General features: G+C 34.4%; 1 protein-coding gene across 1 annotated transcript; it reads left to right on the forward strand.

Annotated features, from left to right (window-relative positions):
* Window positions 1–5003: 5003 nt before the first annotated feature.
* Window positions 5004–22730, forward strand: LOC149966183 (uncharacterized). The gene is made up of 5 exons (XM_090171020.1): window positions 5004–5127; window positions 10196–10597; window positions 10822–10923; window positions 12521–12658; window positions 22364–22730. The coding sequence occupies exons 2-5, from the start codon at window positions 10288–10290 to the stop codon at window positions 22600–22602; spliced, it is 789 nt and encodes a 262-aa protein (XP_090027146.1). The 5' UTR covers window positions 5004–5127; window positions 10196–10287; the 3' UTR covers window positions 22603–22730.
* The last annotated feature ends 2921 nt before the right edge of the window (window positions 22731–25651 follow it).

The following is a 25651-nucleotide window of genomic DNA, read 5'->3' on the forward strand; positions in this document are numbered from 1 at the left end:
CTCTATGAAGGGATGAGGCTAAGTAAAAACTGCCTTCTCCCCTCTATGAAGGGAAGAGGGATCATGAGGCTAAACTATAATTGCCTGCCTTCGATCAAAGAAGGGATGAGGCTATACAATAACCACCTGTCTTCCCTCTATAAATGGATGAGGCTAAACAATAACCGCCTGTCTTCCCTCTATGAAGGTATGAGGCTAAACAATAACCACCTGTCTTCCCTCTATAAATGGATGAGGCTAAACAATAACCGCCTGTCTTCCCTCTATGAAGGTATGAGGCTAAACAATAAACGCCTGTCTTCCCTCTATAAATGGATGAGGCTAAACAATAACCGCCTGTCTTCCCTCTATGAAGGTATGAGGCTAAACAATAAACGCCTGTCTTCCCTCTATAAATGGATGAGGCTAAACAATAACCGCCTGTCTTCCCTCGCTCGTCTCACCCGAGCTAGCCAATAGAATGGTCGCGTTCATGATGCAATCTTTTCTTTCGTTGTTTCATGGTTGTTTGGAAAGCACGTGAAGTGGTTATGTCGGTTTTTATCGAAAACAAATGTAAAAAGAAATTAAATTAATAGAAAATGAACATATAAATTAAATTAATAGAAAATGTAAAAAGAAATTAAATTAACAGAAAATGAATAAAGAAATTAAATTAATAGAAAACAAATTAATAGAAAATGTACATAGAAATTAAATTAACAGAAAATGTAAAAAGAAATTAAATTAATAGAAAATGTAAAAAGAAATTAAATTAACAGAAAATGTAAAAATAAATTAAATTATAAGAAAATGTAAAAATAACTTAAATTACTAGAAAACTTCTATATAACATAAATCATAAATTATTCTACCATCAAGATGTCAAAAACGAACTCATGGAATTCCATTGGTGTAGAAATGAATTTGTTCGGTATGAAATATATGAATCCAGATTTCTGCTTAGCGCACGCAACGGACGAAGCCACGTGTGTATGGTTGTCGAGCGAATCGTGCGCGAATATTTCGCGAGAAACTCGCTCGCGACCGTATGTGTGCATCCGCCTTAAGTAATAACTGCCTTCTCCCCTCTATGAAGGGAAGAGGGATCATGAGGCTTAACTATAATTGCCTGCCTTCGATCAAAGAAGGGATGAGGCTATACAATAACCACCTGTCTTCCCTCTATAAATGGATGAGGCTAAACAATAACCGCCTGTCTTCCCTCTATGAAGGTATGAGGCTAAACAATAACCACCTGTCTTCCCTCTATAAATGGATGAGGCTAAACAATAACCGCCTGTCTTCCCTCTATGAAGGTATGAGGCTAAACAATAAACGCCTGTCTTCCCTCTATAAATGGATGAGGCTAAACAATAACCGCCTGTCTTCCCTCTATGAAGGTATGAGGCTAAACAATAAACGCCTGTCTTCCCTCTATGAGGGTATGAGGCTTAACAATGAAAGCCTTTCTTTCCTCTATGAAGCGATGACGCTAAACAATACCCGGCTATCTTCCCTCTATGAAGGGATGAGGCTAAACAATAACCGCCATTCTTCCTTCTGATAATGAATGAGGTTAAACAATAACCGCCTTTCTTCCTTCTATGAAGTGATGAGGCTAAACAATAACCGCCTTTCTCCCATATTTACAATTTTAATATATTAAAAAAATTATTTTCAATAAATAATTTTTCTTTTACTGAGAACACGTAAATTTCTTCAACGAAAAAATAATAGGCATAATCAAAGAAAATAGGGCCAACCCTTTGTTTTTAGAATAATCTTGGATATATTTAAATTTCTTTATTCAATATAAACACACGGTCAAAGCACAAAACGACGGCGCGAACAATATAAAAAAAAAGTACAAAGTATAGCTTCTAAATTGCACACAAACCATCAATACGGGATTCTAAAATTTTATGAAAATTGGCACCTACTATCTAGTTTTAGCAATTTGGACGACCTTATCCTGAAATTTCTACAATATAGCGTTTCATTTGGAATCAAGGTCTCATTATCTACTAAAAATTGTAAGTGGGAGGCAGCATAGACACTTCTCTGCAACGTTTGTTTTTTCTAGGAAATCTTTGGTTTTCTTAAAAATTTAGCGATGTTTCCACTCACCTTTAACCTCTTAATTTCTTACAATTGGATTTTATTGACTTTATTTGTAGAAAGGTGGTGTCAAACTAAGTTTTATACTAAATTTTAATATTTATTTAAATGCTCATTGTTTAGGCGCGTATTTTAAATACGAATATCAAAATCTGAAAATGAAAAGTTTATCTTTATTAAAGATCATAAATTTTTTGAGATATGTTTCGAGATTGCCTCACAGCAGCTATGTAGCTAAATTCAAAGAATGGATATCTTTTCCTTACTAAATATTTGTAGGATACTCATTACAATAGGAAATATTTAAGATATATAAAATGTGAAGCGAGGTACTCATGGTGTGGGATAACTTGACGTAGGGACTTCGTTTGCTACTGAGCAGAATTTAAAACTTAGGTAAGGTCGTTTTTTCGAAGAATCGGATAAATTCGGAGTCATCACTAATAATGAAATATTATTATCATAAAACAGATGGCAATGATAGAGCCGACAGTTCTTTTAATTTTTGCGTATTTAAACTGCTAATATTGAAAGCTTCAATGGCATTTATAGAACAAAATCCTGATTATTTTCAGAAAACAATCGGCCAATAATTTAATAGGAGAAGTTCCAACTTTGCAATAGTTCTTTAAAATATGTGCGGTTTCAAAGAAATCTTTTTGGATAATATTTCGTTCAATTTAGAATATTTTGTTCTTAAAAATTGTGCAAAGCCACATAATTAAATCCGGTTATTTTTCTATTTTTAGAGGCTTTAGCCCGGGCTAGTACAAGCGCAATCAATATCAGTCCACCTTTGCACGTGAATAGCGTTGTAAGCGATCTTTAAATTCTATTTTAAACTTGCTAATGTTGTTTCATTACGTGTTTGACAGGTACTATTTTGGACTTTCATTGTAATATGCAACCGCCAAATGAAGCCGTAACCTTTCTCTTTTTTATATCGGATTGCAATCGTTGGTATTTTTGGAAATAATTATTTATCGGAATGAGAACTTCACCGTTCCATACGTGCGGCGAATGTCAAAGGAAAGAGTTTTACACCATCTCATAAACGCTATCCGTGGGCCGGGTATGATAAGGGGCAAATGAACCGGGCTATGGGCGGGGTACTATGGCAACGAGTACTCGCTCCGGTCGAGAAGCGCTGACGTTCTTGATTCAGGTTGAGGACAAGATAGGCACTACCCCTTTCGCTGTTAGCACGTTAATGAAAAATGTATAGCCTTGAGAGGCCGAGAGCGGATTTTATTATAGATAAATAATAGTAGCCTATAGATTATTCTTACGAATTGACCAAATTGCATTGCGTTGACGCTTCGTCCATTGTCCCTCGGAGTAAACTAGATTATTTGTTTACGTACGAGCTTTAGTTAATAAACAATTTTTAGATGTTTAATGATTTTTAGCCTATTTCATCAGTACATTTTGTAAACGCGACTGAAGTTCATAGCAAAAACTGTAAACTAAGCCAAATTCACGTTAGCAGTTATTCTGTATATTGCCTTTGGTGGTTTAATACTCGCTTGGTGTATTTTTATAATTTCAGTTAATGCTACAGTTTTTTAGGGACCATCTGACAGATAAGCGGATACCATGACATAACCGGGTATTGTATTAGTTAGTTTCTGTTACGTATAATTTTAGTATGGATCACATCAGAGTTATCAACAAAAGGTGTTTCGCGGAACCGTGGGGTTCCGTGGAAGATCACATGGGTTCCGAGAATTCGCAGCTCGGCCATCTTTTTTTGTGTCAAGAGTCTTTTAATATAAGTAAAAAAGTTGAGTTGGGGTTCCGCCAGAATAGGGTGGATAATGCAGGGTTCCATAGCAAGACAAATTGGGAACCGCTGATCTATAAAGTATTCGCTTGGTATATTTTGACCTAGAAACGAGCTGTCAAATCTCTCTCCTCGTAAGTAAGATACGAACTAAAACAGCTGAATGTTGAAGGCCTTAATATATGTGGGTGTGTAAGTTATACATTTTGAAAGGCAATAACTTACGCCAGACTCAGTTGAGAGAGTTGAAATTGTTATCATAAATCAATAGCCATATGGTGCTTTCCTCTATGGGTTTAGTGGCAATAAAATAAAAAGGTTTCGAAGAATCGCCATTCCTCTGCATTTGTTTAAAGCAATCATCAATGGAATGAACTGAAAAGACCACGATTTGACCTTCGCAACCAGAGATTCCATAAATACCGAATAATAAAGATTGAATAACATTTATATAATAAAGCATTCATTTCAAAAACACGAACGTTAGAGAAGATGTGCTCCTGTTTTGAGCAAAACATTTGGTAATTTTCCCTTTTATAAATTCGTGTACTGACAAAACGATAATTACAATTACACTATTCTTCGAACCAACATTTTACATTCTTGGAGTTTCTGCTATTTTATGTATGGTTAATAATGCAAAGCATTATGAGCAAAATTACTAAAGTAATTCACGATAAATAACCACAATTCAATACGTTTTTAAATGACAAAACTTAATATACCTGGATGCAACGACCAAACATACTCTTTCTTTTGAAAAGAAAATTGGTTTTCCGGTTGCGAAAAGGAAGTGTCGTGTAGGAGTTGAATGAGAGAGACTAAAAATTCCGTTATAGAGCGTGAGCGTGTGTAGCCAAGACTCATATACCATCTTATAAGAAATTTAAAGCCTTTTGGATTGGTTGATGAGAATAAATGTAGCTGCACGACGTAAAGCGGCCGGACGTATAATTCGGGCCCGCCTTCCGATCGATGCCAGTACAACCTATAGCGTCGCCAACACACGTTTTTCCTGCCTCGCATCCAGAATGAGCCATCGGTGTTTCACTCACGTTATTCGCTCCAGTTCGGGTTTTAGTCTCACACTTTCTTAACATGCACTCGCTGATAAGATCTTCTTAAGACAAACCGATACTATTCAACAAGAAACGGAATAAAACGCGCGCTCTACGGTTATAAGAGACTATGCATCTACACGAAAAACCTGGTTTTTTCGCGCTACGAATGAACTGTGTCTAATGGTAAGATTTTTACTTTATTATTTGCTACTTGATTAAATTCAGTCTTTTAAATGAAATATAAAAATTTAAATGATCCTTTGTACGTTCCACGAATTTCCTATTTATCGGGCAACGGTACTATCGGAAACAACCACCTGCAGGAATGACAAAAATATTCAAAGTTAGAAAAATAAGATTATATTTAAAGTAAAAAATCCATGCCTAAGGGATAAATTATCTTTAATAGGGCTCAAATAATGTTTAAGTTAATTTTATTTCATGTTCCATATAATCTAAGGTTTATTTTATATACTTCATCAAATTAATTTATATCAATTCTTCTCTACCAAATTACTGATTTTAGAATTTTAAGTGAAAATCCGTAACCTACGAGCTCCAGTATTGGAAATATCAGATTTTACTCACAAATTATTCTTATTCTTATACTAATTTCCAAATACACCAGCCCATACGAATAAAATAGTCTTTGGTTCTGATTATTAACTAAGTTAACGACCCTTTTTTAAAACCACACTGATCGTTCTTTTACCAATTTTACTTTAACACGAATTATTTTTAAAACATAACATTTATTTGACTTATTTGTAAATTTTAATGATTTTTAAGTAAATGTTATGATTTTACTTACGCAATAATTTGCAAAGTGAAAATGGTTTTATTAATTTACGACCTTTGATATAAAGCCGATATTAATGTTTAACATAACTAAAACAAACATGATTAATCCCTAAATGCACCGACTTTATATTGTAAATAAATTCGATTTTTAAACTCCATGAAGTAGTGCACTCTTTTTTTGAAATATTTAATCATTCAAAACCAGCTCGCTTTAATCTCCAAAAAAACTGGTAAAAAACAGAGCCTATTTTAGCCACCCTTAGCAAGACTTGTAGACACAATATTAATTAACAGGTCGTTAACCTTTTTGCCCTAATTAATATTCCAATCAATCTCCCGTATGGATCCATTATATTACTTTTTACCTGCATAATCTTTAAACAAAAAACGTTAAACAATTTAAATTATTTTAAAAAAACGTTTCTTTCAAGGGTATCAAAAAAATTCGTGTTTTATAAAATGGTTTATTTATCCTTTTTAAACATACTTTTTTAACATTTTCATTCTACAACACCGATATGGAAATTCAAAATTTTCCTAGAATGCAAATTGGGAAATAATTCAAGTGTTTAAGTCAGGAACTTTATCAATTACCTGTAAAACTTTAAATACAATTCTTACGATTTAATAATTTTTAAAAACATTCAGCTTAAAAATATAATTTCATTTTTTTTTCACTTTTAATTGCATAACTTGCATTATAATCTAGGTAGGATTGAACATGTATATTTTAAACGGCATTTATAATACCTTATTGGGATAGGATACAAAACACTAGCAAGCAAATAAAATCTTATGAAGATACAGTTTTAAACTTTATATATTTTTAAAAATTTACCCTAGCTAATACCTAATGTACCACTATAGGCCTAAGGCAGATTGCGACTTTTAAAGTCCTTATTTCAAGTGACCTGGTTATACTGCGAACGAAAGTAGGGGCCAGCTCTTCAAGCCACCTGAGCTAACAGCTCCCCAACACTTACTGTTAAGAGCCAGCAACCTAACCAGTAACCACCATGTATCGTTCTTATCTTCTTCAAATTATATGGTTTGTAGTAACGCAATCTTTAAAATCATAAACTATTATGCGGTTCTTAGCTCATAAGTAGAAAGGCAATAGTGTTTGGAAAGGAAAAATCTTTCGCTAAAGATCATTATCCCAGCTAAGTTACAAAGACTTTGAATTTCCCCTTGTACCGCTTAAGGTCGGTGCCATTTAACCTTTGAAAATCCTACTTAAGTATTACCTGCACGTCCTACCGTACTCTGATTGCGTTCCAACTTACCCGGAACTCATCAGTATAAGTCTATATTTTCTAACATAGTCCTGTGCATGATGATGTGTAAAACTATTATTTCCGTCCCACGACGATATTGTTTGGAAATGGATCCTTGGCATGCAATATTTGTGCGAAGGTGGAGCCCTCGTTAGTGATTCCGATCGCCGTAAATCTGTCGTCGCAAAAGGTCTTTTCGAATGTTTTAATCGATTTTACGAGTACAAAAAACTTCTATATTTTATCAACCTTTAGAAATCACATTAATATCCCCACATAAAACAAACCATTGGTTTTAAGAAATCGCGGAAAAAAGAATCATCTATAAAAATGAGGTCAATTCGTGTCCGAAGCTACAGAGTAGGTACGAAGATCATGCAAATCAAAATTTAAGGTAGAAGTGTGATTACGCAAATACCTGTTGGTACCGAAAAAACAATAACTATTATAAAATGATCGTTTTTTTAAATTGACCTTATTATAAGAAATCACGGAGCCTCAGATTTAAACCCAGGGTAGCTCCGTGGGGGCTCTTATCCATAATTTTAGTTGAAAGTTTTGGTTATTTAAATATCCATAATTTTAGTTGAAAGTTTTGGCTATTTAAACATCTATAATTTTAGTTGAAAGTTTTGGCTATTTAACCATCCATAATTTAAGTTGAAAGTTTTGGCTATTTAAATATCCATAATTTTAGTTGAAAGTTTTGGCTATTTAAACATCTATAATTTTAGTTGAAAGTTTTGGCTATTTAAATATCCACAGTTTCAGTTGAACGTTTTGGCTATTTAAACATCCATAATTTTAGTTGAAAGTTTTGGCTATTTAAACATCCATAATTTGAGTTGAAAGTTTTGACTATTTAAATATCCATAATTGTAGTTGAAAGTTTTGGCTATTTAAACATCCATCAATTTAGTTGAAAGTTTTGGATATTTAAACATCCATAATTTTAGTTGAAAGTTTTGGATATTTAAACATCCATAATTTTAGTTGAAATTTTTGGCTATTCAAATTGAATAAGTGCTGTGATATACCGTACCATTTTATCATTAAATTATGTTTATTTATTTAACCATTTTACATGTAGATCGCAAATGGATATAAAAATTTACAATATAAAAAGTTATGAATTAAAAATAGCCTTAACTGAATTGTTCAGGTTGTATGGAAGGCAACGCCTTATTTTAAATAATTAAGCTCGTTTTCCCGCAATAGGTTTTTTTTTTTAGTTTTTAGCGTATTAAATAGTTCTTAGTAGTTCTTGTTAATTCTACTATAAAAACTGTTAGTTTAAAAAATGACCTACGTTCAGCCACGTTTTCAGTTGAAAAGACTAGTTTCCAGAGTACAATTAGCTGTAAAGTTTCCTCCATTAACAGTTTTCATCAATAAATCTAGGTTATACTGGCCTTATGTCTTACAGGTAATGAGGTTATACGTCAATTTGTAGTCTAACATTAATAGTCGATTAATCTTTATTCACCATTTTGCTAAGACAATTCGGCGATTTTGACGCGACCGTAGCCCCACCTATGGAAATATTTGGTACGGAAAAGAGGCCAAGTCGAAACTAAAAAAAAAATGTTTGACACGTATATTGCAATTTCTCAACGAAAGTCTATATTATGTTTTTGGGAAAATCTATTTTTGAGAGCGTGATTGGGAATGAGAATTGGGTCGCGATCCATTTCCAAATTTATCTCGGTCGCGGGAAAAACGCCGTGGCAGTCTCGTCTCCATTGTTGAATAATGAACGACTATAGATTGAAGTGCTGTTGGAGCTTCGCACTGAAAGGGTACGCCCGAATTGAACGAGATTTGCTCATTTGCCGTAATAACAACCAGCACGACATTGGCACATATTCTTCTTTCGCTCTCAGAACAATTATTAAAATGGCGGCTATTTCAGTCATTGCGATTGTACATTTTGTCCATATACGTATAATTCTATACGTTAGTTTCACTCAATGAAAAATTTTCAATTCCAAATTGTAAGTAAATAAATAGTATTAGTAAAAGAAGTAATCGATAAGCTGGAATTGGCTTTTCTATCAAGTGTGATATTATTTTTAAAGACGCAAGTTTCATATCACTCTTATCAAACATTCCATTACATTTCAAAATGACGCTTAAAATATAAGAAACCAAATTATTTTAAATAGATTTTAATTTTTAACTTTAAAGTACGTTATAATGGACAGAAATATAAGAATGAAAAGTGCACCAAAACAATAAATTCAGTATCAGGAAGTGGATACACAAGTTGAGAAATTATTTTAAAAATTACATTTATATATTTATTTTTTTACAACTTATTAAAAAAATACAATATATTTAAAGCTTTTTAGAAGAGCCTGTTTAAAATCTTAAAAGTATGAAACATATCTTAATATAAGTTATACACTAATTATATATATATATTAAAAGTAAGTATATTATGAAACAAAATATAAGGGAACTTCATGCTATCCCTTGAAAATGTCTTACTTTTTATAACTAGTTAAAAAACGAAAGCTTTTACAAAATCAATAAATTAGGAAACAATGATTTTTATCACAAAATAGAGTTTCAATGGAATTTAACAAAACGGAATTTATCAATGTTTAGTCTAATCACTGTCCGAATTTGAATAAGCAATCTTCCATTCCAAAAAAGAGTATTATGGTACCATTGTGTTAAAAATTAGTATTCATTTGTCAGAGTTTTAGGGGTGGCAGAGTGGTTAGCACTATCGACTTATGACACTGGCTGAAAACTCGGAGCTACTCCTTCTGCGTTGAGTCTGCAAGTTCTCTCCCCACTGGTTACTTTATTCTAGCAATTGTGTTCGCGCAATCGCAGTTTGAATGTTACACATGAAACACCTCCTACTTTAGTCGCTTCTTCAATAAGAAAGCAGAGCTTACAGGCACTTTTCAGATACTATATTGAAACTGAGGTTCAGCAAAAATTGTTGCTCGGGTAATAAATTTTAAGATGTTATAGATTTTTGGACGCCTATTTTCCGGCAAAACAAATCGTGCGTCCAACCAAATGATGGGTACTTTCGACACAATATATATAAACAAAAATTCATCCCTTTGGAAATTTAAACAAAGGTTTTGGCAAACCTTTGACTTAAGTTACTGGACTATTATAAAATCACTAATTTTCCTCTTTACAAATTGCAGGACGTATTCCAAGTAAATTTTAACAGAAGTGACATGTGACACTCGTCGAGTAACTTTCCCGTCAGTCGGCACTTATCAGTCGTTCGTCTGCAATGCATTCGCAAGGATTGGCTTTTCCGAAAGAAGCCTTCCTAACAGCGCCTTGCGTTTTTTTGGGGACGACCCTCATCTTCACCGCCGCTGCCAGTGCCTGTCTGACGCTCTCTTTGCTAACCGATTACTGGGAGGTCGTCACGATCGATTTTAGGAAGGTGCAAGCCATCGCCAAACACAAAAACCAATCGGCGGTCCAACTTACCAAGACCATTTGCAAAGTTCAAGCAACTGTTTCAACGACGACCAAAATTATTTATTTAGTTCCGCTTCATGGTGGAGTGGACTCCCTCTGCGTCGACATTTCAGGTAGTAATGCTCTTGAAAAATTACTCTTCACTTTCGCGAGTAAAGGAACGTCCAACTCTCAAACCTTCGCGATATAATTAAAAATTTAAAAAGGCCTGCGGATAAAATAAATATTTAGTTAGTTTTATGTCTAAAACTTTCACACATTTTGTATTAAAGCACGGCGTTTATACTTTATGTATTACCGAGAGGAGTTTCTGAAAAAATATTTTTTTAATGTGTAGACGACGAGAGAGATACATTACGAAGAAATGGTTATGATCTTCCAAAATGCGTTTCATATTTGACAGTTGAAGAAACATATCTTAAAAACCCATGGGTATCACGTGAGTATTTTTTCCACTATGTAAAATTGAATATTACCAGTTTGTACCAATTTCCATTTTTATAAATAATTTAAATTATTTTTATAAACCCACTTTAGAAATACAAAATGCAGAAACATCCAATTGAGATTAGCTAATTTAAGATATTTTTTGGTAATTTTAAAGAATTTCCTGAAAAAGAAGGTAAAACTAATGTTTCTAATATTCCAGATAATTTACGTTATTCGATAGCCGCCACAGATTGTTAGTCGATAACCGTCATAGATTCCTTAAATCGATAGCCGCCACAAATTACATCAGTCGATAGCCGTCATATAGATTGCGTAAGTCGATAGCCGCCACAGATTACATCAGTAGATAGCCATCATATACAATTCGTTAGTCAATAGCCATCACAGATTGTTAGTCGATAGCCGTCATAGAGTTAGTCGATAGCCATGGCAGATTATTTGTCGATAGCGAACATAGATTATACGTGAGTGGATAGCCGTCATAGATAACGTTAGTCGATAGCCACCACAGATTGTTAGTCGATAGCCATCATATATTACGTTAGTCGATAGCCATCATAGATTACGTTAGTCGATAGCCACCATAGATTACGTCAGTCGATAGCCGTCATAGATTAAGTTAGTCGATAGCCGTCATAGATTACGTTAATCGATAGCCGTCATAGATTACGTTAATCGATAGCCACCACAGATTGTTAGTCGATAGCCGTCATAGATTACGTTAGTCGATAGCCGTCATCGATTAAGTTTGTTGATAGCCACCGCAGATTACGTCAGTCGATAGCCGTCATAGATTATGTATAGTTGATAGCCACCACAGATTACGTCAGTCGATAGCCGTCATAGATTACGTCAGTCGATAGCCATAATAGATTATGTTAGTTGATAGCCGTCATAGATTAAGTTAGTCGATAGCCGTCATAGATTACGTTAATCGATAGCCACCACAGATTGTTAGTCGATAGCCTTCATAGATTACGTTAGTCGATAGTCGTCATAGATTATGTTAGTTGATAGCCACCACAGATTACGTCAGTCGATAGCCGTCATAGATTATGTTAGTTGATAGCCACCACAGATTACGTCAGCTGATAGACGTCATAGATTATGTTGGTTGATAGCCACCACAGATTACGTCAGTCGATAGCCGTCATAGATTAAGTTAGTCGATAGCCACCACAGATTGTTAGTCGATAGCCTTCATAGATTACGTTAGTCGATAGCCGTCATAGATTATATTAGTTGATAGCACCACAGATTACGTCAGTCGATAGACGTCATAGATTATGTTAGTTGATAGCCACAACAGATTACGTCAGTCGATAGCCGTCATAGATTATGTTAGTTGATAGCCACCACAGATTACGTCAGTTTATAGACGTCGTAGATTATGTTAGTTGATAGCCACCACAGATTACGTCAGTCGATAGCAGATTATCAGTCATAGATTTCGTTAGTCGATAGGATCTGCAAATTTTAAGGAAACTCTAGCACTGATGGTTACATATAAAATATCCTTGTTGAAGAGTTATATATTGGATTTGTATGAAAGGCCTCTTCTAAATGTATTTTTATTTTTAATACAGGAATGCGCAATCTCGCAATTTCGTGTGGTTTAGTTTGTTTAATCCTCCTTGGAGCTTGTGCCATTGTTGGGATTTTTGGACTCGTGAAGAAACAAATAAGTGCAATAATGGTCACCGGTGTGATGTTTGCCTTAGCCGGTGAGTAACCATACGTAACATCATTCGGGTTACCCTGAGAAAGTACTGGCAAATAATACAATTGTTTATTTCATTTAAAATATAGTTTTATACGGAAATTATTTACCACGGTTAATTTCGGGTATAATCAGTAGTTACCTGGGCGTAGAAGCAGGAATTCGGATTTTATATAGACCTGCGTTATTTCAATATAAATTTATTTGTAAAGCAGGTGGACAAATATCCAGCGTAATTAATGATCATATTGGCTGTGTTAAAAAAACTATTTCCTTTTGTATAAGTCAATTAACTGTCTAAGCAGACCGTTTTCATTGTTTAAAAATAACCTCAAAAACAACGTTCTGCTCACTTAAGGTCGTATGCAAAAATCAACTTGTTAAATAATATCATAAGTAACATAATATCCCTAAGTATAACACTTGTAGCCTTGCTCATGCATTTTTTATTACTACATCCTTTATTCACCAACGATAAATCAGAAAAACGACTAGCAACTCTGAAACCCGGAAGTTTAATACTCTTTGGGATTTGATTTTTTTATTGGTCAGAGTTCAATCATATAGCGCTACATAATATTATGAGGTACGAAATCTAAGAAATAAAATGGCCATTATGGTAGTCGGCTTATTAGGCCTAACTCTATCGGAAAATTATACCTAAATACTAAATATTATTAGGGTCATTTTCAAAGTTTGAACTGAAAAAAATTATTGCGTAATTAACAATTGTAAAAGTTATTCCAGAAGTTTGAAAAAGGTTAATTCTTACATTTTAATTCATCAATTCATTTTTATTTTGATCACAGCGGACAAAACCAGGCATTCATCCAGGTACAACAAGTATATCAAATTATAATAGTAACAAGTTGGCCAGCCAAAATATACCTATCCTCGGAAGAATTGTCCCTAGTGGTATTAATCTCTCGAGATAACCCTTAAAGATAAATCTCCACAATTCAGAGTTATTTACTAAAAACGTTATTCCGGTTCAATCTCGCACGGTATACAATTTAATTATAATTAAAATAATTGAGACGAAACAACAGAGTTTAATTTATTCAGAATATTATAAATTAAGTAGTTACAACAGTGAGTTAGAGGTACTAAAACAATGTACTATAATATTGAATATAACCCTACTTACAGAACAAGTTTATCAGTTACATGTAATACGAAGCACATTTTAATGAAATAAATATCTACAGAGGGTATTTGTATTTTTCTCGCTTACGAAATAACAACACAAAAAGCCTTCTTTAAACCACTTCACACAAAAAATGATAATTAAAGCCAACGATACTGCCCAAAAGCTCAACACAATCAAAAAATTAAAATACAAAAACCCAATCGACCAAACTTTGGAGCCAAAACGACCAAAAGAAAAATATATAATAACAACCCAATCAATTAGACCAGAGCAGAGCAAAAATAATTAATAGAAAAATATATAATAACAACCCAATCGATCAGGCTCTGAGCAAAAATAACGCATAGAAAAATATTTAATAATAACCCAAATTATCAGGCTTCAGAGCAAAAATAACGAATAGAAAAAATTTATAATAATATCCCAATCAATCAGACTTCACGATCAAAATAGCTCATAGAAAAATATTATTACGCAGTCGAGTAATAAATTAATTCAAAACCAAGCAATAGAAAATCAAGAAGTTGACCTTACCATTCACAAATGAAACTGGATTAACTTTAAGCCACGATGTAACCACTTGAAAAGTTCCACCAAAGCTGAACGATTTCGAAAAATAAGCTTAAAAAAACAATACCCAAGAATAGACAAAAAACAACGTTATCTCGATAAATAAAAATAACATAAAACCTTTACTTTGCCTGAAACCCAGATCCTTTTTTTATTTTAAAACAAGATTTGACCTTTAAAATTTCATACGTAAAAAAGGTAGACTTTAACAAGATTAAATCAACATAATTTCATTCCTAAAAAAACCAGATTAGGCCTTCATAAATTCATTCATAAAAAAATTCAAGACTTTATTAGCTATTATGCTTACGATGAGTGTCTGATTTTCAGTGAAGCTAAGCAGCTATCGGTGGTTCTGTGGTAGAGCGTTAACGAAAAGCAACAACCAAACCGCAAATGTATCCGTTAACGTTCCCCGTCACACGGTGGTTTTGCCAATCTTTCGACTTCGGTCCCTAATTCCAAGCCATTGCGAACGCGGATTACACTTTGCACCGAAAATGCGAACGCGTTCGCAGGCCTGACAGACAGACAGACCGACACGGTCGTAGTATAACCCCTCAATTTCAATTCTATTTCAATTAAACCAAAATTTCGTACTCTATTAAATACGCTTCCGATAAAGCTGAAGGTCTAATTTTCAATAAGGCGTAACAAGTGTCGGTGGTTCTGTGGTAGAACGTCCGCCTGTCAATCAGGAGGTCTCGGGTTCAAATCCCGCCCGATGCGATCGCAAATTGATACTAAGACGAATACCGTGTACAACTGGTGGAAACCCTGCCATTGGACGTTGAGAGGTAGCATTACACTCAGCACTCGGTCCGTCCCAAAGTCATTAAGAAGAAGTTGGAGAGAAAACGCCCATATAAACACAACAGACTCAACATACACAACCATCAGAACACAAACACAACAAATTCAACACTCACAACCTACGCATAAACATTACAAAAACGTAATACACCAAACCGTCACGACGATGAGCGAAAAAACACCATCCAAACCGCAAATGCATCCGTTAACGCTCACCGTCACACGGTGGTTTTGCCAACCCTTTGAGAAACTGCGTACGCAGTGATTACACTTTGCACCGAAAATGCGAACGCGTTCGCAGGCCTGACAGACCCACAGACCCACAGACAGACACGATGGTTGTATAACCCCTCCTAGGGGACTTTGTCCCCTCGGAGAGATAAAAATCTGGAAGAAATTGTAATAAAATATTCGTAAACTAAATGAGAAACTGTTTACATTAAAATCGTAACAAGCTGAAGGTTTTTAACGTCTACAGTATTTGGTGCATAGCATTGATAAACACCAATGATATTGATCTTCTCAATATACTACACTAATGATCCACAAATTTCGAGTTGTTGGTGAATTTCTTATTTGCCCGATATAAAGATTTAATATTGTTGGGGAAAATACATACAATTTCTTTAATTTCTTCCGTTGTTAAAGTTTCCGTGGCGAAAACGAAATTAGTGCGGCTATACGCCTTAAGCCTAGATAGGACAGTTTTCAATCACGTTCCCGGAAGTTGGGTTAGATTAGTTCATGCCGCCGCTACCGAGTGGCGCTATTCGCAAAAATTTTGACGTCACTGTGAAGAAAGGATGTAGTAGAACATTTTCCTAATGTCATACTTAGTGGTATTATGTTACTTATGATAATATATATCAATCTCAATTGTTGTACATTTTATATTAGGTGGTACGTATTACTTAGACGCCAATCTACATTATTCGTGCTACAACGACAAATTTAAAACTTTGATTTCCCTAGACACTTTTTAAAAAATTATTGAAACCTAATACATAAACTAATTTTCATAAATTAGGTTGATACTATATTTTCTAATTTGAACTCTTAGGCCATTTTAAGATCACTTTGGGGTGAAAATAGTCCATATTTATTTAGAAATATCCTTTTTTAGTCTACAAGTAGCGTCCAGTTCTGGACCTTTGATTCTTATTCCGACCTAGAGGGTTTCAATTCCGACCACTCGCTTTTAATCCCCGTCCACCCGCCTCTAATTGCCCGACTACCGACTTTCCATTCCGGACACCTGTTAGGAACCGCTGCTCTACTTCTTCAAGATGGAATTTAACCATAGAAATCGGATAACAAACTAGAACGATTTTTCAAATTTTGTCGCGGGTTCCGATTAGAACTTTTAAAAAAAACCCTGCCTTTGGCCCATGCTTTTCGTTTGGCTGGCAACGAAAGTTACGCCATCGGTGCCAAACTGGTGAACTAACACTCTATTTCGCCTAAAATTAAATGGCCGACTTTAGCTCGACGCTAACGCGGTTTTTTTACATCTTTAAAATAACTTATGTTTAATTAAAGTAATCAAATCGTGTAAGAGTACATACTAAAAAGAAAACATATCTTTTCACAGGTTAGTGTTAGAAATAGTTTTCTTTTTACCATAATTTCCAATCGCTAAGAACGCACTAGAAAACGCGTTTTCTTTCAAATCATCGAAAGATAGTTTTTTAAATAAAAAATGAAGAATGGTTAAAAATTCCGTAATTAAATATTTAAGGAGTAATTACTCAAACAAAAACATATCTTTTCACAGGTTACTGTTAGAAATAGTTGTTTTACGAGCAATGGTTATGGGGTAAACCGGTGCACAGTAATGGTTTATCGCGAATATCTACGTTAGTATGGTATGTACGGCTATAAACCCAATTACGAACATTAGGACCTGGCTATTTCCTACAAAAATGTTCTATGAACATTTTACATACGAGCAATCGTTGTGTCCTAATCGCGGTTTTAACGTTGTACCCGAAACGCGTCTTACAATTTTGCGCCTTCGTTGACTTAAAACGCATCCGCCGCTCTTCATGTAACCACGTTTAAAATTTACCGCCCAGCTAACTCTTGTTATTTTTGGAATAAATCGCTTGAAAATGAAGCTATTCGGCTGTCCCATGGCAAAACCTTTTAACCAACACGATCGTAATTTTGAGATATTTGACTTTTTCAAAACCTAAGTTATAAGATTTTAACGTGGTTTTTAATGCGAAAATTATAAAATCCAAAATAATTTTTTAAGTCATAAATAGTTAAATATCTATGACTTTTACCTGAAACGTTTACAGTACTTTTGTATATGCCTTAGTAATACTGACGCGTAAAAATCTAATTTTTAAAAAATTTGTTTGTTATAAGGTTTTGCCATGGGGCAGACGCATTGTGAAGGATGTGTGAGACAAAATGATGGGAATGTCGGAATAATGGGTCACTTCAATTTAAGTTCATATTGACTGCCGTAAGGAATAAATCCAAAAGACCAGTATCAATGCTTTGAAAAGAAAACACGACACCGATGAGACTGTTTGACCTGTAGAACGCGGGCGAATCAACCTACCAAATGATATAAGAAATATTCAACATACAAATTTTCCCGTTTATATGAACTTAAATGTAATATAAAATCGTCTTGAAAAACCGTTTATTGCTTTATAACATTCAAAAATAATATTAAAATAATTAACATTAATAATATAATAAGTTTGCGTTTTCAAACGCGCGTATTTTGAAACGGAAAAACCCGATTACTATTGTTAAATCTTGGATTAATAATATGATATTTTTAAAACGAAATACGTTGAATTTTTGGCGTTAAAGGGCAACGCAAGTGAGCTGGCATTTGTGTGATTATGTATGCAAAGTGCGATATTTACGGTAAACTCTGCGTGGTCTCGCCAGTACTGAGGGGGGGGGGTATAGGGGGTTAAAAAGCATGTTACTTTTTCTTTATTTTGCCACAGAGCTTGCGTTGCCCTTTAAATAAGCTTAGAACGTATTTCGTTATTTGTTTCTTATTACAAGGAGCGTTCGCCATCATTTAACCAAGATTTAACGATAGTAATCGGGTTTTACCGTTTCAAAATACGCAGTAGATTAAACCGAGGCTTAAGACTGGGCAAGATTCCACGCCTTAAAATTTTCGTCTACTTTAAAGATACATTCTGAACGAACCAATGGATGAAAAGTTATGAAACTAGCTTTTAAATAAACCTTGAAACTTATTTCAAGTCATATTTATAATTCACCGATGACAAAATTCGTGAAAAGTATTAATATCGTTCCGAATTACAACCTACTTTCTAAAATCTCATTTTTCTTTCTAATACGCGCGTTGACAACACAAACTTTACTTAGACGAGCAGATGCTCGGTTATCTACATGGTGCGGAAAAAATATTATTTTTGAATGTTATAAAGCGATAAACGATTTTTCAAGACGATTTTATATTACATTTAAGTTCATATAAACGGGAAAAATTGTTAGTGGAATATTAATAATCAGCTCAGCTATTACCCAGGGCACCACCCTAGGCCTAAGTCATCGAGCGACTTTTAAAGCCTTTAATTCAGGTGGCCGGGTTACAATGCGTAGGAGGGTGGTGGCAAGCCACGCGAGCCAACAGCTCCCTACACTAACTATTACCGTTAACCTCGAAACGTTTTTATGGAAGGGGAAACCGAAGATCTCGGGGGAAAACCCCTTAAGCCAGTGGGGAGAGAACTTGCAAACTCAACGCAGAAGGAGTTATTCCGAGTTTTCACCCAGTGCCACAAGTTGGGATCGAACCCGGCTCCTCTTGCTGCGAGGCGAAAGTGCTAACCACTTCGCCACCCCACTACAGCACCAAGAATCTAATCGGTACCTGGTCAGCCATTCGATTAGGCGTTCTAGTTTGTTATCCGATTTCTATGAATTTAACGAAGGTAATGTTAATAGATTTTATTTTACTGAAGGATATTTAAATATAATGTGGATTGTATTATCTAAAAGAATTTAAAGGATTAAAATACACGAGCCTGAGTTATTATGATACAAAGAAAAAATATCATAATAACTCAGGCTCGTGTATTTTAATCCTTTAAATTCTTTTAGATAATACAATCAACATTATATTTAAATATCCTTCAGTAAAATAAAATCTATTAACATTACCTTCGTTAAATTCCATCTTGAAGAAGTAGAGCAGCGGTTCCTAACAGGTGTTCCGCGGAACGCTGGGGTTCCGTGGAAAGGCCACAGGGGCTCTCAGAATTCGCAGCGCGGCCATCTTTGTTTGTGTCAAGAGTCTTTTAAGATAAGTAAAAAAAAATAGTTGGGCTTCCGCCAGAATTAGGTGGATAATTTAGGGTTCCATAGCAAAAAAAAAGAGGGAACGATTTATGGTGAAAACCGAACGTCGACTTTTCATCATAATAAGAGTCGCTTTTTAGACGAGAAATCCTTATTTCCGCACCTCTTCTAGAGTTACAAACAGTGTTGGAAATAAGGCGGTGGCATCGGTCAAAGACCAGTTTATTTTGGGCTATGACCAGTAAATTAAATAGAATCTGGGGGGTTCACTGGTCATAATGGCCAGTTTATTTTTAATTAAAAGTATAATTTTATACCGAAAAGATAAAATCAGAAATACATGAACCGAAATTATCAGCGAGCAAATTTTTCTCGGACGGCATTTTCCCCGTGCGACAGGGGAGGGTTAAATAGCCAGGCCTTGTTAATTTTCCACTTCCCGCGACTACAGGGGAAATTTCGATTGCACCACGGGTAACTAGACCGCCATCTAGTGAGGCTAAGATAAATTATTTCATCGAAGAAAATCGTGGTCTTTAAACCTAGGCTTAGCCGTGTTTTGTTATTGATAGAGGTCAGTGGAAGGCGGTAGCTGCAGCAGCTGGCTTAAATGGAAAAAGTAGATGAATTAAACACCATTTTAACTCATCTTACCAAACCATTTATGCATGAAAGAACAGAGAAATACTTAGTTTTATTAGAATCAGAAAATATTCAGAATTATTTCTTGAGGGAAAAATATTCAGGCCTGCAGTAGCAAAGAAACAGAAGGCCACGGAAGAAGAAGAAACTAAAATAAACCATGAGAAAAGAAAAATTATTATTTCGATTACGAGTAAGGCTACCTTTACGTTGCTATTCGTTTTATATTTCAAATAAAACAAGTACAATTATTTTAACAAAATAATACAAATATTTATTGTGTATAATTCTTAACGTAGTCAAGTTAGTCTAGTTTTTGGTTTTGCCTTTCTACCACTGACACATGATGCACTTGTAATTTTTCCCCAGCAGCATATTTTATTTATTTTTTTCGAGAAAGTTTCGCTCGGCCGTCGCCAGGTAGCGTATTCAAACCTTCGCCGCGGAGGTGGGGAGATTCTCTTTCCGAGGAGGGGAAGGTGGCACGTGGCCACTAAGGTGGGGGAAACGGGGAACTTGCCTCCCGTGTTAGAGGAATAGGACGCTGATAATTTCGGTTCATGTATTTCTGATAAAATGATAAAAGCGTTGCGCTCTCAGTTTCTCACAGCCAATGAAATTGCGGATTTTTACTACTAAATTGAGCGTATTTCGTGGCATCTGGCAGTAATGCAATTTGACCGTCTTCTGCTACAATCAGTCAGATTCGTCGAACTAAATGCGAAACATATCTAGATCAATCTTTAAGAATATGTTTAACAAAATAAGCAAAGAAAACATTGCAATTTCTTTATGACTTTTAGAAACATAAAGAAGATCAAAAAGGAGTAAAGCTGTTTTTATTCGAAGAACAAGAAGATGATGAAATATTTTTTAAAGTTCCTTAACAAATGTGATAAAAATCAAAACTCTTTGGTTTGTGATAATTAAAACTCATTATAGGTCCTAATCGCTATTAACAATTCACTTTCAAAGGTAAAATAAAAGTGGGGGGGGGAGTGAGGTGGGGTGGAAAAGGGTGGTCATGACCAATAAATTTATTTTTAAGTAGGGGGTATAGTGGTCACATTGACCAGTACTTTTAAAAAGCTTATTTCCAACACTGGTTCCAAAAGAGAGAGAAGCGTAGGTCGAAGGGTGAAACACGTCGTCCGCTCTCGTGTCGTAAAGCGCGGGATAATATAAAGTGTTGAGGATAGTAGTTTAATCTCGGATGAATAAGCTGTTAATAGCTATAATTTCGGGTGTTTACTTTAATTTAATCGTCGATAAATGGTGTTTGAAAGAGTTAGGTTTGCAAAGTGGGCGGAATTGGCTGTCTGAAAAGTTTTTTTATAATGATTAATATTTTGTTAATTTCTCGGACAGAAAGACTATTCAGGTGCTAATTGTATAGAGTAGTAGCACTCAGTAGCTTTGGCCATGGCTGCCATTTTGGTCGCAAATTTTTTATCTATAGGAAAGAGCATGGGTGACGTACTAGGACGTCACAGTGCCATTACTCTATACAGAAATGTTTGTAGTTTTCGCATATTTATAAATATTTATATATATAAATTTATCGCATCTGGTTGCTTAGAGGGAAATGAGAGCTTATTAAATTTGCATAACCTTAATTGGACTAATTTGCGGAATCGTGTAATTAGACTCATAACTTACTTAGTTCTTCGAATTAAGCCTTGAAGTGATATTTTTTGATAGCCCTTTAATCGAGGTATAAAATAGATCTGTACATGAAGGTTTACAATTGCGTATATCAAAAGTAAACTAACATCAACAAAAATGGTCGGAATTGCAAGTGTCCGGAATTACACGCCACCATCCTATATAAACATTATATTTGAGTAAGCAATGTGTATTTAAGGCATAAAGTGTATTAGTCAGAAGGTGGGACAGAAATCCATTTTAAGTAGAGATAAAGAACTGACTTTTCACATTTCTAGACTCTACTAAATTAACGGTTGTTAAGAATTTTGCTTTATAAACATTTTTTATATTTAAATACTTAAAAAGTTGAAACTTTTTCTCTGAAGGTACAGATTTAACAAAATTAATTGCTACAAATTATTGTAAGGAATAATAGCAGTATTAACTATAAATCAGCAGAAATTATTAGAGTAATAAAACTACAAAATCAAGAATGTATTTATTTATATTTAGGTATAAATAAATACATTCTTGATAAAATAATATATAGAAAATAAATAATTGAAAACTCATATTTTTCAGCATTGTTTTGTACCTTCACCCTGTGCTTTATGTACTTCAAGCGAATAAAACCGGGTGGACTCTTAACAGGAACAGTGATGGACAAAGACATTCCAGACGAATACATCCGAGCCCGAGTGTTTTTGAGTGGGTGGTCCGTTGCACTTGGATGGGGTGGTGTCGGCTTGTGTATTCTCACCGGAATGTTGTGGATTTTATTGGCCAAAGTTATGAGGTATCAAGTTATAACGCTGGCGTAGATAATTTATTAAGACAAAAAATGGACGCGTATAAGTCTAGATAAATTGCCTTTGTAAAATATTTTCGAAAAAATGGGAAAGTGTAAACTATTTTATAAATAGAAGTTTGTAGGTCGCCTATTAAAGACCATTTTGCGGAGTTGATTAAAATATAATTTCTGTGTTGGTTTTTTTCAGTGTACTTCTTTGCAATTTTTAAGTGTTTTTAAATTATTGAAGTACGCAAAGTTTCTTCATAATGGTCAGTATTAATTAAAAGGAATAGTGTTTTCTATTCGATTTCATACATAGATTGCATTCACAAATCGTATAAAGTGAAAAATTGGTTAGAGGTAGTTTTTAAAAAATTAGTAAACTCATACAATCATAACCTTGGTATGGTTAAAAATGACCTGTGGGTAATTACGGGTCAATGAAAACAGCACATGACTCTCGTGGTATGGCGTCTACGAAATTTCCGCCCTTCTAAAATATGGAGACTTAAGAAATGCAAGAGCGAACATTGCCTGAAAAATGTTTATCTTTATGGTGTCGCCATCTACCATAGTGATAGGGATGAATAATCTTATTTCGAATTTTAATCCCTTAGCAATCTCCTTGAAATTATTTTAATATGCCTACACTATTAAAATTTTGTATATTGTTCAATGGAAAAGAGCAGTTGCGTCGCTTAAGCCACCTTAAAGGGGAACGGCTAAGCTTTTCCAAATATGGCCGTATTTCCGTATCAAAAGATTAACAAGACGTTCAATATACTAACACGTACCTTTTTTGTCTTGAAAAGATAGCTTTTGGCCCGAAAAGTTGAAACGAAAAATAACGCTAGGTGTTTGGGTTTGAATTATCGCCGCCATCTTAGGGGCTGCCGCCAGCGCCTCTAACCCCGTATGAGCGATTTGCGAACTATCCTAACTTCTTAAATCGCGCAATTTAGGCTTAGGTCTCTTATAACTGGAACGCGCCGCGCGTGCAAAACATATTTTTTGCGTCTTCAGCAGCGCGCGCTTTTACGTTGTTTTTCTGTCTCACTGACTTCTCACTAGGTGTCGCGGCGGACGCGCTTTTCGATTTCCCGAAATTTCTTTATTTTAATTAAAATTAACCACTCAATATTTTTGATGCGATTTTCGCCATAAATTTTAGTTTTTAATGGGCTATAGGGCTATCTAACTGGTTAAAGCTTGACCGTTCCCCTTTAAATATTTCTGAAAATCCTGCAGTCTTCACTTAAGACCTTGTATTGCAAAAATTCTCAGAGCGATAATATATATAGAAGTTCAAATTATTAAAATTTATGAATACTAGTATACCGGGTACTTTAAGGATAGTTAAATTCACAAAAGTGTTCAAACATTTTGTAAATAAGATATGTTTTTTAAATTATCTGTTCCCTGAAAACACACCATCTACGCGTATGGATATTATTGTACTAGAAAAATGATTTATGGATCAAGCGTCCCCAAACTTGAAACTATGGCGGCGTCTATGAAAAAGATAGGAACTATAATTTAAAAAAATAAATTGAATACTATTCAAAGTCACGTATCTTGTTACCGATTTGATTTATAATTCAAATTCCCACTATTATGTTTCGATATGAGAGTTATGTTCTAGAATATCTTTTATTGGCCTTTGGAAAAATATCAATGTCATCATGAAAAATAGATTTTTATCTAATGTAATTTTGTGGGGCATGGTAATGTCGCTTAGAAACAGCTGCTATAACAATTTTAGGTGGGAGAAAAGTTAGTTCTTTCTAAAAAGTCAAAAATATTTTACCTCCGTTTTGCCTTTTTAGAATTTGTTATTTAAATAGATCATAACTAATCAATTTAACAAAAAGGCAAGGATATAGGTTTTGCCACCACCCTCCTACGCATTGTAACCCGGCCACCTGTTTAAGGCATTTAAAGTCGATAGATGTTTTGGGTATTAGCCTAGCTGATTATCATTATTATTATTATCTTTTACTTTTCCTTTTCAATTTACTCGTTTAGGGGTCGTTATTCGGAACCTCATATTGTACCTAACTGGAAAATATATATTTTTTTGGTAGGTATGAACCAACCTTTGAAATTACATTTCATTACTTGAGACATTTTTGTTATTCTGCCCTAAAATACAAATTATGTCTCTAAGATAAATGTTTTAAGGAAAAAATATATGCCCTTGAATGAGTTTTAATCTCAATTAACCTTAACCAATTCAATCCAATTCAATTTTTTTATTTTTTAAGAGACAAAAGAGAGTGATTAGAGGGCCAAGTCTTCTGGCGACTTATTGCCCTCTGTTAACAAGTACCAACCGTATTTTTTATGAAAAGTCGGTCATATGCTATAAACATTACACGTTTGAATCATCCATCAATATAGGACCTCAATGACTCCACCCAAAACCAAGCTAAACTTAAAAGTTTGAACAACTCAAAAGCGTGGGCACGTTTATAGGGCTTTATATCGATAACACCATAGTTTTAGATGGCCCGATAAAAACGTCAAGTTATTATTACACTAAAATTTAAAAAGATACGAAGTACTAGGTCAATAAACAGGTAAATGACAAATATGATATTTGGCTCTATTAAAATAATATTTACGACCAAAGGTTTTGACTACCACAGCTTATAAGTCACAATAACATACCAAACAAATTTGATCGAAATTTCGTTTTCAATAGTCTATTTCGTATGCTTTTATTCGGAAAGCAATGCGTAATTTTAATCATGAAACAGCTGTTTTAAAACGTTTCTATAGTCAATCTGCAATGTAGTTTCATGGCGATAAATTCGATTAATTTCCAAATAAATACTTTCAGAAAAGCAACGAATGTTTGTAAAACAAGTCCTGTGACGATTAAAGTTTTAGTAAAGTCTGAAAATTTTCGACAGGTCTTGGATAACGAACGATATTTATCAATACATTGGTTACCTGGTGGTTAAAGGACTGATTATTTGAATTATACAGAAGGTAAGGCTTGTTTAGAACTTACCTCTAATTATACATAACGATTTACGCGGTACAATTTAAGCACTTAATTTATAATTTATGAA

The sequence above is a fragment of the Leiobunum rupestre genome, chromosome 1 (genome assembly GCF_980474605.1).
Source record: "Leiobunum rupestre chromosome 1, qqLeiRupe1.1.hap1, whole genome shotgun sequence".
NCBI classification, from domain to species: Eukaryota; Metazoa; Arthropoda; class Arachnida; order Opiliones; family Sclerosomatidae; genus Leiobunum; species Leiobunum rupestre.

Bases quoted from the DNA above. Each gene is read 5' to 3' on its own strand.
- LOC149966183 (XM_090171020.1), top strand. From the start codon at position 10,288: ATGCATTCGCAAGGATTGGCTTTTCCGAAAGAAGCCTTCCTAACAGCG. The intron at 10,598-10,821 runs GTAGTAATGCTC...TTTAATGTGTAG, and splicing joins CCTCTGCGTCGACATTTCAG to ACGACGAGAGAGATACATTA. The intron at 10,924-12,520 runs GTGAGTATTTTT...TTTTTAATACAG, and splicing joins TAAAAACCCATGGGTATCAC to GAATGCGCAATCTCGCAATT.